Below are 17,940 nucleotides of genomic sequence, written 5' to 3' on the forward strand. Positions count from 1 at the left end.
ATAATTGCATGAAAAAATCCAACGAAAAGATTCTTATTAAATCCTGTGGTAAACATCACCACATCTTTCTTTTCTTTCCTCTTCTTTTCCTTTCTACCCTTATTTCTAACTCTTACATAAAAATCTGATGCATTCCTTAGTGGGGAATTTCAGAAAGGGCAAGCAATTTTGAATATTCCTCTCTCTCCCACAGCTCCCAAAACTATCAAAAACATGCCTATTAGTGTCCAGTTCAAAGGCCACTTCCTCCTTGAAGGCTTTCAGGATAATCCCAAAGGATGTCAAACCCCTATTAATGTAATTCTGGAGTACTTTCTCCTCTGCTTTTGTTTTCATCCTTTTTTAAAATTTATTAATTTGTGAATATAATTACTTTCTAGAACTGAGGTAAAAAATTCTGCTCCACCATCCCCTTATAAAGTGGGCTCAATTTTGGTTAGTTAATTATGGATGTGGAGATATCTTATGTAACCTGTTTATTGATGGGTAACACCCTCTGTTAATATTTTTTACTTAACCAGTTGGTCCAACTCACAGTGTGGAAAGAGTTGATATATTTGTCCAAATGGATTTATAAACACACACACACACACACACACACACACATATAAATGGTCTGACTTGATTTAGAAAGATTCTTAGAAATAAATAGGAAAGGGGAAAAAATGGCCCCCTTTCCAGTCTTCCCAGGAGGAAAATATCCTAGCTATGCAACTCTCATTTGGTTCAGCAATCTCATTTCTCATGGTTTACAGTATGCTGAAAACAAACAGAAGAAAAGAGATTTTTTTCTCAATCACATGAAAAAACAGGCCAAATAATATTATTTAAAATGCTCTTCTCTAAATAGCATGAGGTTTTCCAAGTTATAGGCATTGTTCATTGCAACAAAATGTTTGCCTAATCAAAAAGGATGCACAGCACCTTGGATTTCCCTGTAATAGGATTTGCCCTGCATGGTCAAAAGAACCTCAGAACTTCTTACCTGTGTTGGTTGTGACCTCCAGGGGCTCACTGAAATCTCCATAGCCAGCTGCTGTCCTGGCCCGGACATGGAAAACATAGGAAGTCAGAGGATTCAGACCTTTGATATCAGTGTTCCTGGCAGCGGTCCGGACAATGCGATAGCTTCGCTCATTCTGATCCTACATTGTGGAGAGATAAAATAGAGGAAGATGGCAAAAGAAATCCTCCACTTATCTAGGCACAAAATTAAAGGAGCCATGCCAATCTACTCAGAATCTTAAAGAAAGCGGGGTTTGATTAACTCTCTAAACACTATATTCTCTTCAATGTTAGAAGTACTATTGTTGCTTCCAGCTGTTGAAAGAAATGTAGAGTTGTATGATCATTGTTGACACTGAGCACATTCAGATCTTTACTCATGATCTTTTTTAGAAAAGATAATTAGGTGATGATTGATGGCTTTTCTCACGCCACCCACAGCAATTTAACAGAAATAACTGTAAGAAAGTCCCTTGTCTTTTTCTACTTTTCTGCCTAGAAAATGTTAAAAATGTTGTAATCTGGTTTCAATGAAAAAACAACAACAACAAAAAACAAACAAACAAACAAACAAAAAACTCCAACCCTGTCCCTTTTCCTGCTTTTAATAAGGAAGATAATAAATAATTATCTATAAAAAGAGAAGACAATTGCTCATTTTTTCTAGACAACATTGAATGCAAATAGCTTTCTTCAGAATTTTGTCCTTTAGGAAGAAAAGTTATTTGTAAAAATAATGTCTTTCTATAACTTATTAGAGGCAGAAGAATATAATTTTTCTTTCCTGATTTTCTATTAAAAGCCACCAAAAGCCACACCTTGATTCTGAATAGCAGTGATCTACTTAAGCAGATCATCATTTCATCTTTCATAAGTCACTCTCCTGATAGGTAACAGATTAGAACTAGCTGTTTTGATTTCCATTATTAGAAAGAAAACATTATAGTTACATTAGAATGCAATGTATTTTTTTCTGTTTTTGAAGATAACCAACTTAATACATAAAATTCATAACTTGATTTAATTATGAGCAAAATGCATTTGGCTTTGAGATTCACTGGTATTTCAGGATTTATAATTGGCCAACAACCAGATGCAAAAAAAAAAAAAAAAAAAAAAAAAAAAAGGAGAAGGGAAGAAGGAAAAGAAAAGAAAAGAAAAAAAGGAAGACAGAACTTTGCTCATTCAAGTAATACCTTCTCATAATACTTGACTTCATATTCTAAGATCACTCCATTGGGCCGATCTGGTTCTAGCCAAGCCAGGGCAACACTGTATCTGGTAACTTCTTTAGCCTGGACCAAAGCAATGGATGATGGTGCTATTGAGAAAAACAAAAGAAAATAAAAATAAAAAACAGTTTATTTCAGGGGGGAAAAGTTAGTGGTACCAGTCAGTAATTTCATTTTATTTAAGAAAAGTATAAAGGATTGTCTTGTCTTCCTCCCAAACCCCATTTTGCTCTTTCCCTGAACAAAAGTATACCATACTCCATTTTAATGGTTTTCTCCAATATCCCTTTGTGCATGGTTTATCCTAGAAAAATAATCTCTGAAGTAATAGCCTGGTAGTCCACAGGCCTACAACGTCATATCCACAGCACCTGTAACCATTCTTCTTAAAAGGCTGCAGGTATAGAGAATGCTGTCTGCTTCTGATTTTCTGGAAGCCTTTGAAAGCCTTTGGAAGATTTCCCTTTAAGCTCACTGAAACTGCATCTCCTACTCCAGTATCATCTTACTGGTCTTTAATTTTATACCAGCAAGAGGACTTGCAACTCTTCCAAGGGAACTGGGGGGAATGCCACAGGCAAACAATTTACATACTTTCCAATATAAATAAAAATATTGCTTAATTACAGTGAAAGTTTCCAGTTTGGACACAACCATGCAAATAATGAAGAACATGAATTAAGCAATGATGTTCTCTCTGGACATATGTGGCATTCTGCAACGACTTAATGAGAGCTGAACTATTGTTTTTGCCTACTGAGTAAGTAGCTTACCTTTCCACTGAGAAAGACACAAAAGCAGCCCTCCACTCAGTGTGTTGTCAGGGGTGGGAAGATACATCTGAGATGTATAAAACCAATCAGACTAATGCTTGCTTCTCCACTGTTGGGCCATAGCTCCAGCCAGCTGTTAAGTTCCACTGTGGCTGACATTGGTACTAATGTGCCATCTCAGGGAACAGAGGAAACAGTCATGAAGTCAGCAACCTTATCTAACGAAGCTGGTCTGTAGAACCAGCGATTAGGGGGTCTTCCTAAATTTAATGTATAATCTTTTTTATTCCCAAATAGTGAAAACATCAAAATGGCCTCTGAGGAGCTACAATATAGCATTGGGTCTTTCTAATGTTCTCCTCTCTCTCTCTCTCTCTCTCTCTCTCTCTCTCTCTCTCTCTCTCTCTCTCTCCTCTCTCTCTCTCTCACACACACACACACCACAAACCCTAACTTGAGAAAAATAAATAAATAAATTCTCACTGAAAAGGGAACAGGGACTAGCTTCAAACCCACTTGACCATATCCGACAGGTATATTGATGACACAGTCCAGCAGGGAGCATCTCTCAGAGGTAGATGGTCATTTGACAGCCCAGTGTCTCTGCTAAGGTTGCGGTGACAGTCACACATATACTATGCTTCTCCTCCTCCTCTTCCCCCTCCTTCTCTTCCAAAGCAATTCCAGATTGGATCTCAGGCATAAACTCTAGTGAAAGATGCAGTGGATTCACATGTCCTCCATCAAAGGCAAACCCAAGGTTACTCATGCCCAATTGGACCCAGCAGACATATGGAAGCCACTGAACATCTGAAGAAAATGAAAATTGGAAACGTGCTCATTAGCTGTACTAAAGCTCCTCTTCCCCAACACACACACACACACACACACACACACACACACACACACACACACGCTCTTTCTCTTTCTTTACTAGTTGACAAAGAGCCATTGCCCAGCAAAACCCAAGGAGTGACTTTCTTAAATAGAGAGTTAGCAGGGAAGCTAAGAAGGCTGCCTGGCTGTGAAAAGCCATTTCACTCCAGGTAATGAATATATTGCCTAACAGAGCACTTTAGCATACACTCCATAAAAAGTGGCTCTTTAATCTCCGATGGTCAGGATTGGAAAACGAAATAGAAAAGCAGGGCCATTAGAAAGAAAGCAGGAGGGAAGAAAATCATAAAGTTACAAAATGAACTTTCTCTCAGCAATGATCTGGGTCAAACCCCGATAATCAACAGATTTCTCGGAAAAGAATTGCCTGGCAGCCCTTGGAGTGCACTGATTAACTAAGATGGTTCCTCTCGCTGGGCTATCACTCAGCAGCTATATGTGAGAGATGAGTCTGATTTCCATTTCAGAAGTTGGAGCAGCGGTGCCTGGTGCCCATTTGAAGACAATATGAATTCAACTGAGGCGCTCCACACACTCCAGGCAGGGAGCTAACAATGTGACCGCATTAACCAACAGACTATTTCTAATGCAGCCCTACTTGGAAAATTCATATGCACAGAGTGTATGCCCGGTGACTCGCTGTCCTACAAATGGATGAAAATGGGGTTAAAGAGGAAAGTAGAATAAATAGCTCTAATTCACAAAAAGGATTATGTCCTGTGACTGTGAAGTCCAGGTTCTTGCTGAACAGATGTTTTTCAGAAGAGCATTTTTACCAGGCAGGTGACAAAAGCAATCCCTGAGCAGGTCCTACTGAGAAACGTACTTCAAAACAAGCCACTGTATTGGAGGATAATATGGCAGCCCCAATACTCATGGAAGAGTACTTCTTACCTTCTCTGATAGAAGAACACCAGTTGGGCAAAAGCTGGGCCCCACCACACTGCCTCTTTGGAGAGAAGAGAAAACGGGGATATGCTCCACATTATAAGCCACATAACGGCTCTCCCCTTGCCTTGCCTTCTAGGTTTCTAAGGCAGCCTCCAACTCTACATCTGGAAGCCATCACCCTACTAGTGATGACTGCCTGTGGCTTGCTTCCTTAGCAGAGGCCTTTGGCAATGGCATTTTCCTACTCCAGTGGTTCTCAATAATTAGTTTTCTCATGTCACCCATATAATTCCTTGCTGCCACAAACCTCTGTATCTTGTACTATAATTTAAGTCATATTTTTTCTTAAATTGACACACTATACTACTTTGAAAGGAAAAATGCCATTACTGTTATCACTTGCAATAATGGTGAGTAACCATAAAAATGAAAATAACATTTCAGTAAAATAATACTATCAACTAAATAATACTATCAACTCTTGCCTCTCCATGCTTTGCCAAAAGAGATAAGCTAGAGAATGAGAGATTTTAACAAACTTTCACACAGGGCAATTCAGCATATAAAGTAAAAGAGATTGAACATTTATCCCAAATATGTGATACAGTGGGGGCTTTGACAAGTAAATGCCTTAATTCAACAGAGCACTTCTAATTCACAGTAAGAATTTTGGTTAACATGAAAAGACCAAGCAGAGGAGAGGTCCTGCTTGCCGCTCATTTCTCTGATTTACATTCTGAGACCTTATAGACACACCTTTATCCACAGCACCGACTCGCCCACTAAGCACATACTTAAGGAGCACTAATGGAACTGGGCAAAGAAGAGGAAAGGCAAGCAAAGTGGTATCAGGTACAATCTTTCTTATCAAATTAAGTGCCATCTTATCTTTTAGACTCTTCCTAACTGAAAAAGAAAAAACAAAACTACAGATGAAATTTTTTTTTACCATAGCCTCAGAGAGAAGACATTCTTTAATGTCAACTCAGAGGACCCGTGTTCTAGGCCTCAAGAGGAGACAGTTCCTTTTTTGTTATGTCAAAATTCTAGCCATTCAAGAATGCCTGTTTATGTCCACAAGCACACAAATTTCCTAATAGCAAACATTTATTTTATGAAGGAAGTCTGGGTAAATAGAAATGCTTTTCAATCTAAGATGCATCTCTCTCTCAGTAAGGATAGTCACACCAGTCCTCAGCTTCTTCTTTGCTTTTCCTTTGATGCTGAGCAGGTACATTACATGTCTAAAGCACCCACCTCTTTCTTCTCCTCATCACCATGAGAGAATGTGGATAAAAAGAGGATTTGAAGGGACCCTCTTTTTATCCACATTTTTTCCCCCATTTGTGGTTTTGTATGATAAAGGTAAAAATCAAAGACAAGAACTACCGAAGGAGAGCTTTTTAAAAAATGTTTATGATTTAACTCAGGTAAGCTCCTAATTTTCAAGGTTTTGAAGCAGAACTTCCAGTAGCCCATAGATGTCTATACTTGGCTGAATGAAAACAGTGACCGAGACAAGAAACCAGAATAGAGAGAAATGCAGTGTGGCTTGCAGAAAGAACTATGGAAGGTTTAAAAAAAGGTTGGGGCGGGGGGTATGCTCAAGATTCGCAGGGACAAATTGGCAGAAAAGCAAAAAGGAGGGCTGAGCAGAGGTGCACTTCTGCAAACTTAACTAGAATTTTCAGGAAATCACTAGCACCCTGGTGCTGTGAGGGCAGAGCACTCACCTAGGACAGAAGAAATAAGCTGCAGATGAAAACATATCTGATCCATATACTTAAAGTATTTTTTACTCATTTGTTTGGAACAAGAGATCAATGTTTAAAGGATTTTGAGTAAAATTCCAGGTTTGATATTTACTAGTTGCCATCTTGGGCAAGTCACTCAAATGTCCTTGCCTCAATTCTTCCATTTATAAAACCTCTTTCCTTCCAGATGTTCGAATGTACCTTCCATTCCGAGAGGGCTTGCCCTTGCTCATCTCTACATTCCCACTATCTAAGATTATGTCTGGCACATAGTAGGTGCTCAATAAATTTGTCAAGTGCATAAAAGTGAACTAAATCTAAAAATATAAAATATTCTTTGTGGACAGGAAGTATCAGAAGTAAGTCATCCCTAAAACAACTTTGTTTACCTTAAAACTTGCTTCACTGCACCTGTAGCATTTTGAGACACTGCTCTTTTTGGTTGAGTGCAGTGCTGATAGCACTTTGAGGTAGCATTTTGAGACACTGCTCTTTTTGGTTGAGTGCAGTGTTGATACCCACTTAGTATGTCTTCTCTGAATCTGGAGGTAGCATTTTGAGACACTGCTCTTTTTGGTTGAGTGCAGTGTTGATACCCACTTAGTATGTCTTCTCTGTATCTGGAGGGCACGTGCAAATAGTTCTCTTGACTTCCTAACCGTGAAGTTGCAGTGGTGTTGGGATTCCCCTATCCTCAAATCATAATCCTAAATCCAGAAAGAGCCACAAGCATCCCTTGTTTGAGAATTCTGTGACCCTGAAGTTTCTCCAAAGATACACTAATATAAACTCAGTCGCTGCCAGGAGAAGCCATTAGCTATTACACCCAGAAGAACATTATTGTTGAAGTGTCAGGTAATAGAGTAAAGAGCCCTCTGCAGTCAGGGGGAAGGGCAGCAAGATTAAGCTGGAGAAACAGACTGTCTCTACACACCTACTGGAAACAAAATGGTAGTAAAATATCATTTTTAAAGATGAAGCAAAACCTAATTGCGTAAAAGAAAGAAATTCAAGAAAGCTTGGAGGTCAAATGATCTGAGCTTTCTATGCCAAGATAAACTCCCCAGACTATTCCGTATTCAAAATTCAACATATCCCTGAGAAACAGAGGAGGCTTTCCAAATGGAATCCCCATTTGCCGTGTGCCTGTGGTTCCGTTTGGTTTGAGAGCAGACCACAATGCATACAGAAGGTGCATGCGGGTTTTATCTCTGTGTGTGCTTTCGATAAACAGAAACAGCACAGATTAGGGTCTGGATCATGACTTTCTAACAGTGGTACGTTTCCCAAGGAAGAATTACAGGATATGCTTTGATGTCAAACAGAGGTGGCTCCTTTTAAGAAAATGGTAAATTTAACTTTCTTCCCTTAAAAAAGCTCAGCAGTTCTCCTTGCTCCCCCCTGGTGTGGATGTTGTAATTTTCTTTTATTCACTTCCTCAATGACTTGCCATTAAACACCTACAAGTCATTTTACTGCAGCAGTTTGGTCCCTGTGACACCCAAGTGGAACGGAGAAGAGGAAAAGAGATTCCGAGAAAAGAAAGGGAGGACAGATGCACTTCAAACAGAGGCACTTCAAACTGCCACTTCTGGGCTATAAAACTATTTTTTTGGGGGGTGGGGGCAGCATCGCAAGCAGTGAATTCACAACTGTTTGGGGCACTTGGGGAGGGGTGAATTCGCTGAAACAATTAGACTGCATTTCACTACTGGCTCAAATTAGGTGTGTGCAGGGAATAAGGAAGGAAGGGAAGAGATGCAAAGAAAGGTCTCTGGCCTGTAGGCAAGGAAGGTGGAAAAAGCCATTTATAGAAGTCAAGAAACCTAAAGCATGGATGTCAGCTGGACACAATGGCCAAGGTTTGAGGGAAGGTGACTTCTTAACCACAGCAGGGTTATGTCCTCTCTCTGGGACCTGAATTTAAAAAGATGGTGTTTATTAGAGGGGTCTTCCACTGATAAGAAAAATAAGCCAGCAGTTTATACTTCTCCCTGCTTAATGCAAATAGCATATTTAAATTTAATTACTCGGAGCTTACAGTGGTTTTTGTTCCCCCTTTCTTTCTCATTTCAACGCCACAGCTCGGATTTGCTCTTTATCAAAGGTTTGTGCATTTTAAAATTCTGTCAAGCATCCAAATTAAATGCTTCAGAGCACTAATGATATCCTTGTGATGAAGGGTTTTGCCGTCACAGAGATGCTAAGAATTCTGGGTGCTAATATTAATTGCTTTCTTCCATATCCCACCAAAGGGAGGGAAGGATTTCTCCGGGCTTTGCACTACTTATGGTGCCAAAGAGCAGGGAGTCAGTTTTTTTCACTGCAGTATTTTGTGGTCCTCCCCAGTGTACAGAGGACTTTCCTATATACACGATCTACTTTACAGTACATTCAATAGCCCTCTGCTATTTTTAGGTAAAAAGCATTCAATGACTCAATCCCCATCCACCTCCTTTGGATATGTCACTGATGTTGTAAAAGCTCAGCTTTGCACCCACAGTTTCCAACAGATGTATCATTAATAAACAATGAAGCACATTTTCTCATAGTCAAGAATTAAAATTGGTTTTAAAACCAACCAACCAATCAACAGCATGTATAGAAAAACTTGATTGTTGCAAGATTTATATGGAATCATTTTCCTTCAACAAAAGACCTAGAACCAAATTCTCAGTTGAAATTTTTAGAAGGCTCTGAATTAAACAATGTTAATGTATAATATATTTAAATGCAGAAATATTAATATTAATTAAGTTTATACTAAAGGTGTATGGGTGCTTTTTCCCCCCCACACAGTGATATCCAAGGTCAATACATACATTCTATTTTATTTTTTATTTTTATTTTTTAAATATATTTTATTGATTTTTTACAGAGAGGAAGGGAGAGGGATAGAGAGCTAGAAATGTCGATGAGAGAGAAACATCGACCAGCCGCCTCCTGCACACCCCCCACCGAGAATGTTCCCGCAACCAATGTACATGCCTTTGACCGGAATTGAACCTGGGACCTTTCAGTCTGCAAACCAACACTCTACCACTGAGCCAAACCGGTTTCGGCCATACAGTCTATTTTAAACAAATAGTATAATAAAAGCAGGCCACAGTAACACTTACTGAAGGATACAACAGATCCATGTTCCCAATGACCATTGGAATCTGATTTTGGAACACTAAGAATGCTTTAATTAAGTGATTCAAGAGTAAGACTATAAATCACTTAAATGACACTCTACTTATTTTTCCTGAGAATTGGGTGGCAAATAGTTTCAGATCAATCCTTTATAGAGAAATATTAACCACATCTATATAATAAAAGCCTAAGCGACCTTTATGGCAGAAGGACGGGAACGACCGGTCTCTATGATGCGCACTGACCACCAAGGGGCAGACGCTCAACATAGGAGCTACCCCCGGTGGTCAGTGTGCTCCCACAGAAGTAGCGCCGCTCAGCCAGAAGCTGGGTTCTCAGCTGGCGAAAACAGCTATCACAGTGGGAGCCTCTCTCTGAAGTAGTTATAATTATCATGTTTGATTTCATACCTGGAAATTCAGAGAAATTAAATAATTGAATCAAAGCTATAGAATTTCAGTTTTAAATTCAAGTCTGCTTGACTGAAAAGCATATGATCCTCCTTCCATATATCACATGTCTGTGTTAACACACATACTGAATTAGCACTTACTGAGTAATTACTGCATGCCAAGCATTGTGGTAAATACCTTGCATGGATTAATCTATATAATCCTCACACAAAAAAGTATGAGGCAGATACTATTATTATTTCCATTTTATAGATTAGGAGAATAAAGTATAGAAAGTTTGTATAATTTGTCCCAAATTACAGCTTATAAATGGTGAATTCAAAAGTCAGGTCCTAGAACCCACATTTTCAACCACTAATCTATAAAAAGCCTCTACTCTTTTAGTCTCCCCTCTCACTGGTAAGAAGTTAGAGACTTCAGTGTTAAAGGGCTTATTCTCCCAAGACATCAACAGCAGCATCAGTAACAGAGCAATCTGATTCCATAATGTGTTGGGTACAGATCTATCTATATATATTCTTAGTTGCTGGAAACCTAGAGGTAAATTAGACATGATCACTGTTCACATTAGAACTACTTACCTAAAGAGCTAAAAAGGGAATCATCTAAAACTGAAAAATTCAATTATAAAATAAAATAAGAGTATTTGATGTTAGAGAAAAAGTAGGGAGCAATGAAAGGTAAGCAATGTTATATTCTTTGATCTGAAGTTTGCCTTGCAATAATTTATTGACTGTACACATGAACCTGATTTTTCCTATGTGTATGTATTTCACACTAAAACTATTAAAAACAAATACAAATATTAACTAAGAATACTAAAGGTGAAGTATTCAAGTTACTTTAGAAAGACAAAACCTTTAGTTAACACCATAGGTATAAATCTAAAGGAATCATGAATGATTCAGGTTTTTTGTAAATTAAGGCTGGCGAGGAGGGGCACGGGGACAGGACTATATAATCACTATGCTTGATACCTGAGCCATATAGTAACCCTTGCTCTCTGTAGTAAAGAAAATTCCTTAAAGAATTGTTTTATTTTTTTAAATAGCTACTATCTTGAACTAGCATTACTGCATGTACAGCCATATCATTACTTGTAGAATTACAAGTGAGTGACAGTCCATCTAAAAACCAAGATCCACGCCCCCCCGGGAATGAACTGGGAATGACTTAGGAAGCACCCAAGTGTCTCTGATGCAGTTCAAGTGTGTCTTCTGTTTTGTCTGAGAGCTGCTTGTTTTACTTTCTACTTGCTTGCTAAGAAATTTGTTGGCAGGTTCTAACAAGGAGAGCCCAGCACTTGCCAACAGAAACATGGCAGGACCCAGTGTGTATTTCCTGTTAAATAAGAATGCCGGTTCCAAGCAAACAGGAAAACAAGTCTTTCCACTGGAAGGCAATTTATAAGAATTAGCCTGAGAAAGACAAGTGCTTTAAGATAAGAAAATGGATGGAGCAAAGCCAGCAACAACAGAAAAATGAAATAAACATAGGAAGAGGAATCTTCTCAATATACCTCAGTATGCTGAAACCTACCTAGCATAGACTCTTAATTGAAATTATTTGGTAGATGAAGATATATGGGCAAAGTAAGCCCCTCCATGATCAACAATGCCCTGCAAAATAATCTAGAGTAAGTTTGGTGTAAAGGAAAGGTTCTCTTTAGCAGAAATACAGCAGAGAGAGGAAAAGGATTAGCGGCTGGGAATTAAGGCTTCTGTTCCTCTATCTGTGGACTCCACTGGAGAGCTTCAGGCATTCCAAATCTGAAAAAATAAAAGCTGTGCTGTGGGCTTCAGGTTCTCTTTGTTACTCAGACAGCTGCTAATCGTCCTGCTGCGTGAGGAACCGTGAGACAATGCGGTAACATTTAGCTTTCTAACACCCAAAGCGTCTAGATCAGCCCCCAATTAAAGAGGTATTAATCACATGCACTAAAAGCCAGGATGATAGATGCACCCAGTAAATCTCTTGCCTTTTACTTTCCACACTCAGGTTGCTTCATTTACAGGCAGAAATGCTTAAAAGCCTGCTCCAGAATGGACCAATAAAAAACCTTGTTCATTACAATTTCCTACCCCTGAAAAAGCCTTTCGGGAAGAGGTGAGACATTGATCATGCCACTAAAAGAGCCTATCTCCTTCAATAAATATCTCCAACGTGGCTGTTGTCATCTTGACTTCTTAACTGTGATAACTCAGTCAAGTGTGATTTTGCCACTTGCTACAGGGACACCCGAATCATTTGTGTAGTTTTATAAGATGCCATTAAATAACCATAGTAAACTTGAGGGGGCAAAATATTACCAATACTAATAATATACTACCAAAAATCTCCTCCAAGGCAAGCAAGTCACCCTCTGGTCATGTCCCCAAGTGAGAGTGAATAAATGGCAACTTACTCTAGATTCACAGACCTGGAACAACCAAAGTTCCTTGAATTCCATGCTTTGAAATTCATGTTAATAAGAGTCTCAAAGTTAGATTTTCACATTGGTCGCTATTTTACAAGGGCATTGAAAATAGCCTTATTAAATTCTTCATCGAAGAGCATATCACTCATAACCAACCCCAAAACAAAGAAAAAAAATTAAAAAATAAAAGCAGATAGCTGACTGATATTATCATAGAAGCCAGAATCCAATTTTCTTCCCCCATCCCTTACATATAGTTTTCATAGAAGGCATCTAATCACTATAACATAAAATGAAAAGCCTCAATCTACGATGCTTATGTAACCTCAGAAAAGCAGCATTAGCCATTCCAAGTTATTGAAAGTCTTTTGAAATTAGATTTCAGTTTTTTTTATTCTATTTATGAGGCTAATGGAACCTCTGAGAGACAAGTACAATATTTGCAAGGTGCCAGGTTGGTGCCAGCTCAAGGTGATGAGTTCTTTGGCTTTCAATGGATTCTGAGTATATCATGAATAACCCCTTCCCTCACTGACACAGTGATGGTCCACTGTCGTCTTCTAAGTTGAAAGACTAGGAAGTCAATTAGTGTCACTTATGATGTGAACACCTGTCGACTAAGACCTGGACCAAGACCAAGTCCATTACCATAGGCACTCAATGGCTGCCAGATGGACGGGCCTTGGACCACTTATGATGGAGTCCAGATTCAAGGAGGTGACCTAAAGACAGAAAGGTTCAGAGTCCCATTAGTCATCTCCTGAGCCATCCAATTTCCCATCATATATACAGTTGGAACAGGATACCTATTTTGATTAAAAGGACCACATCAGTGGCTAAAAAAAAAAAAAAAGTTGTGGTATCCGTAAATTGATCATCTAAGCTCCTTAACTTGTAAGCATTTTCATCAGCTGGTGACATTTTTATCTCTGAAATTATGTTTTAGTAATTCATGTTTGCTTGTTTGTTTGTTTGTTTTTAATTTCATTTTGAAATGCATAGACAGAAGGGGGGGGTAGAAATAAAAAAATGTCTGACAAAGACTAAAGAGCATAAAATTATAGGCTGCAGATGATCACCCACAGGGTGAGATAGGCAGAGGGAACATTCCAATATAATTTTAGTTGCAAATCTATGTGTTTTATACTCATAATTTTTCCCAATTCAAATGTTGTTTGGCTTAAAGAACAAAGGCTAAATGCTGAGAAGTGATGGCCATGGATGTTAAATAGAATGTTGCAAGTGGGAGAGATGAGAGAGATAAAGAGATAGAAAGAGAGAGATAATGATAGAGATAGAGATAGAGATAGAGATAGAGATAGAGATAGAGATAGAGATAGAGATAGAGACAGAGACAGAGAAGAAGCCATTCTAGTAAAGAATTAAGACTCTCCATTTTAATCCATTTGGTTTCAGTGCATAGAAGTCTTTGAAAGTTCTGAACACAAGGTATCAAAATATTTAGGGGACAATATCCAGGAACCATAGAATGTTGAGAAGCTGGTTTTTAGTACTACCTAAGGAAGCCTTCGTTTTATTTGTAGCCAATTATTTCCTGTCCAGTTTCTGGCTTGCTATGTAGATAAGCACAAAGAAGTGACTTGTAAGTGGAGAGAAGAGATTCAGAGACCTTTGGGTTAAATTACAACCAGTACATTTTGAAAATGTTTCATATACAAATGGTCACCACATGCTATGCTCTCAAAAATGTGGCCATGAAATGATACTCTTGCAAGTCTCCTATTTGAAACTCTATCTTTTTGGCAATTCTCTTAAAAGCTATGACAGAGGTTAGGAGAAGGAGCATAATTTATGAGAAGGGATTTTAAGCTTGGGAATCTGCAACCATAGGATTAATTTTTTTAAAATTTTGGGGTATCAGCCAGATACGTAAACTGTATGTGCCAGATAGTTTAAACTCCTACAGGCATTATGAGACCAAGGCTGAAACACCAGAGCTATTAAATTTTAAAATAGTATTAAGGCCAATAGATGTCTCCAACTGGATTTGTGCTTGAGAATTCAAGATGACTTTCATAGTCCTGAAGAATAACAAATAATGTATTAGGAAAGTGATAACTTTTTAGGACTTGTAAAAAAAAAAAAAAAAAAACTTTTTTTTTTTTTTTTTTTTTTTTTTTTAACTAGAAGGTTCACAGCATCTCACTGGGGCCTTTCTTTAACACAACTTGATGAAGAGTGAAACTCAGTATTATTGGCTCCACCCAGGAGCCAATCTGTAAATACTGGAAGAACATCATTAGGACAACATTTCACTTAGAAATAACCCCCTAGTATGATCTCCAAGAAGGACATTGGAGAAGGGCTTCAGCACACAATGGGCAGGTTTTTTTTTTTTGTTTTTTTTTAAAGGATTCAGTTAATGTTCTGAAACAAAAAGAGGTGGGGAGAAGGAGAAAAAGCCACCACCCAAAGAATATGTACAAATAAAGTTATACCCTTGAATAATTAACAATTAGATTTAGAGGTCTTCGCATCTATCTTTCTTCCTAAGCAGTACACTTTTTATTGCATAAAGATTCCTTAACCATATTATCAGCCTCTTAGAGCCACACATGAATAAGCTGACTACTCAGCATTGGTGTCTACAATAAGGTCTGTGAAAATAATGTGTGTTTATTTTTTCCCCCCAACACCATTTATTCTCCCCATATATCCTATCCACCTCCATCCACCCCCATTCCTGCAGTCGCCACACTGTTTGGGTGTCCATGAATTCTTTCTCTTTTTTATTTCTTTTTGCTCAATCGCTCCACCTGCCAATTCTCCCTTACCCCTCACCAGAGTTGTCTGCTTGCTCTCTATCTAAAAAGTAAAATAGAAACAGACTCAATGTGTGTTTTTAAAATTCTATGGCCAGCGTTCCTGGTTAGAAAAAGATACTCTCACTTTTCACAAGGGAGATATTTGGCTCTATTCGATTACTTGCTTTCAATGTCAAACAAAGAAACAAGAATCCCAATTACATATTGTAATCACAATTCTGCTCCTATTTTAAATGGGGAGAAATGAAATGATGTAAGCTCCAAGAATCCCCAAGCCTCCAAAAGCATCTTCCTAGAAGTTTCCTAAAATCATACTCTCCACCTGGACCAGGACATGACTCAGGGGAATCCCACACAAGGAGGGGCTCCACCAGCAACTCTTAGGGTTTTCTGCAATGAGCGGATTTTAAAAAGTCCCTGATTATCTTGGAGAGTGGAAGGAAGACTTGATTAAGCTCTCAGTCTGTTGCAAATTCAAAATCAGTGATTGTTTGTATGTTGTGATCCTGGCATTGATAAAGTAACATGGAGGAAGCTCTGTGCTCATCTACCTTCACACTTACTATGCTCAAAATAAACACTTATTATGCTTTAAAAAAAAATAGGGTTGATTCAGGAGGCAGATTTACAGTTTGCAGTATGTTATCTAGACAATATTAACTCTCCAGGGAGTCATTGTGATCTTGCCCCTTTCAGAGTTTGTTCTAATGGATGGACCTTGTCCAAGCTTGTTATGCACAATGAGCCTGCTGGTGGCAGGTCCCTAATTTAGCACCCACTGAGAAGCTGAAGTGACATATGTAAGTCTTCTTTATATGCACTGGTCACTGACAAAAGTTTCCTAGATAAGATGTTTTTAATACCCTATCCACAACCTTTTTGACAGTGAGGACCAAACTGCCTGAGAAACTCATGTACACAGATGATTATTTGGAAGATGCCAGGTAAAAGGAAGCAATCCACCCTTCCTCTTCTTCTGCCTCCCTCTCCTTCCAAGAGTGATAGCAAAACAGAGCAAATATTTCAAATCACTGCCACTTCACCCAAAGATAATTTAAATAGATTGTGTTTTAGAAAGAAGTCCTTGTGCTCTGTCATAACAACAATAACAGAAGATCCTTCAGGAATGCCACAGTAAAGCTCATTATGGCCGACTGACCCATTTATCAGAATAGAGAAAGAAGGAATTGAATACAAGATGTGGTTCTTCAGTGATCGGCGGACATTTTGCTGACTGTCCAGCATTCTGGACCTCTATGTGTGGGACCAAATCATTAGTAACATTTCCCAATGAAAGCCACCATGTTCACCAGGCATGAGACCACACTGTTTGTCATCGTCTCTCTTTTTTCTGTTATTTCAGTTTTGAGACAGCCTATGAAAACTTCATTCTTCTGACAAAGACAGTCATGAAAACGGGGTGTGTAGGGGTGTGTGTGTGTGTGTGTGTGTGTTGGGGCAAAATGTAGACACTGGGGAAAGACATTTAAAAAGAGATATTTTACATGCTGATGGATAGAGCTAAACTTTACTTATTTTGACAGATTAAAATGTAAAACCTAAAAAACAAAACAAAACAAAACAAAAAGCACACACAAGTATTTACCTAAATACAATATGTGAGATGCTCCTTTATTGGGCAACCCACATGAAAACAGCACATGAACGCTGAAATTCTGAGAAAGCTCTGTTAGGATGACATGGACAAGAATATTAATTAGTTCCTGTAGATTTCAGATCTCTCAAGGCAGGATTAGTCCTGCAGCATTGCTCTTGGTTTTCCTGGTGTTTCAAGGAAAAAACTCTTTAAAGACATCAGTAGGGGGTTAATAGAAGCTTTGATAAAGTTTCTCTGGATCTTTTTATTGATGCTCCATTGTGAACTGGAGTCCAGAGTCTCCTCTGACTCCTCTGAGGAGACAGTAATTAATTTAGCCAGTTGGAGCGACAGCTAGACAATTCAGAAGCCCATCTACAATCTTTGCTCGCCCTGCCCTGTTCATTTCTCATCTCAGTTGGGCACTGCTTTCTTAAAATCCCTTGATGGCTTCCTCAGAGGGTGTAAAAGTTGGCAGCAGCATTCAAAGTAACAAGCACAACTCAGAAATAAAACGCAAATAAGAATTAGACTGTCAAGTGTTTAGAGTGAATGCTGTTGAATGGATTTTTTCTTCTCACAAATGAACCTGTGTGCATATTTCTGTGGGAGGGAAGGAGAAGAAGTCAGGAAAAATAGTGTTCTCAGTCCTGGGTGTATAAATACAACTTTCATTTTTCTACAGTGAAATATTCTCATCTTAAAAAGAAATGCAACCCATTTTTTATTCATATGCAATAATTACCACTAGATTCTATAGACATTTGTCTATGCTGCTCAGTCAACCTTGAAGCTGGATAATTTAGTAGGTTCTTTTGGAAGGCTTTGATTTATTTCTCCTTACCAGGATGTGTGATACCCACCCTGAATACAAATTCACAAATCCTGGTGCCACACACCAGAAGCCTGTATCATTGTATTTGAACAGGTTTATAGTAGTCTTAATTATTTTCATAATGAATGAGCCTGCAAAACAATGAGGGGTTAGTAACAATATTCCATGAACATAAAATTGGTTTATGTATAAAGTTAGAATCAAGA

At 38.5% G+C, this 17,940-nt stretch overlaps 1 protein-coding gene across 1 annotated transcript in view; it reads right to left on the reverse strand.

Moving 5' to 3' along the window:
* Positions 1–17,940, reverse strand: part of EPHA4 (EPH receptor A4) — a 135,038-nt gene that overhangs the window by 34,168 nt on the left and 82,930 nt on the right. Inside the window, 2 exon segments of the mRNA XM_045575716.1 lie at positions 986–1,145; positions 2,202–2,326. Coding sequence (XP_045431672.1) covers positions 986–1,145; positions 2,202–2,326 — 285 coding nt within the window.

Source organism: Pipistrellus kuhlii, unplaced genomic scaffold (genome assembly GCF_014108245.1).
Source record: "Pipistrellus kuhlii isolate mPipKuh1 unplaced genomic scaffold, mPipKuh1.p scaffold_m20_p_7, whole genome shotgun sequence".
NCBI lineage: Eukaryota > Metazoa > Chordata > Mammalia > Chiroptera > Vespertilionidae > Pipistrellus > Pipistrellus kuhlii.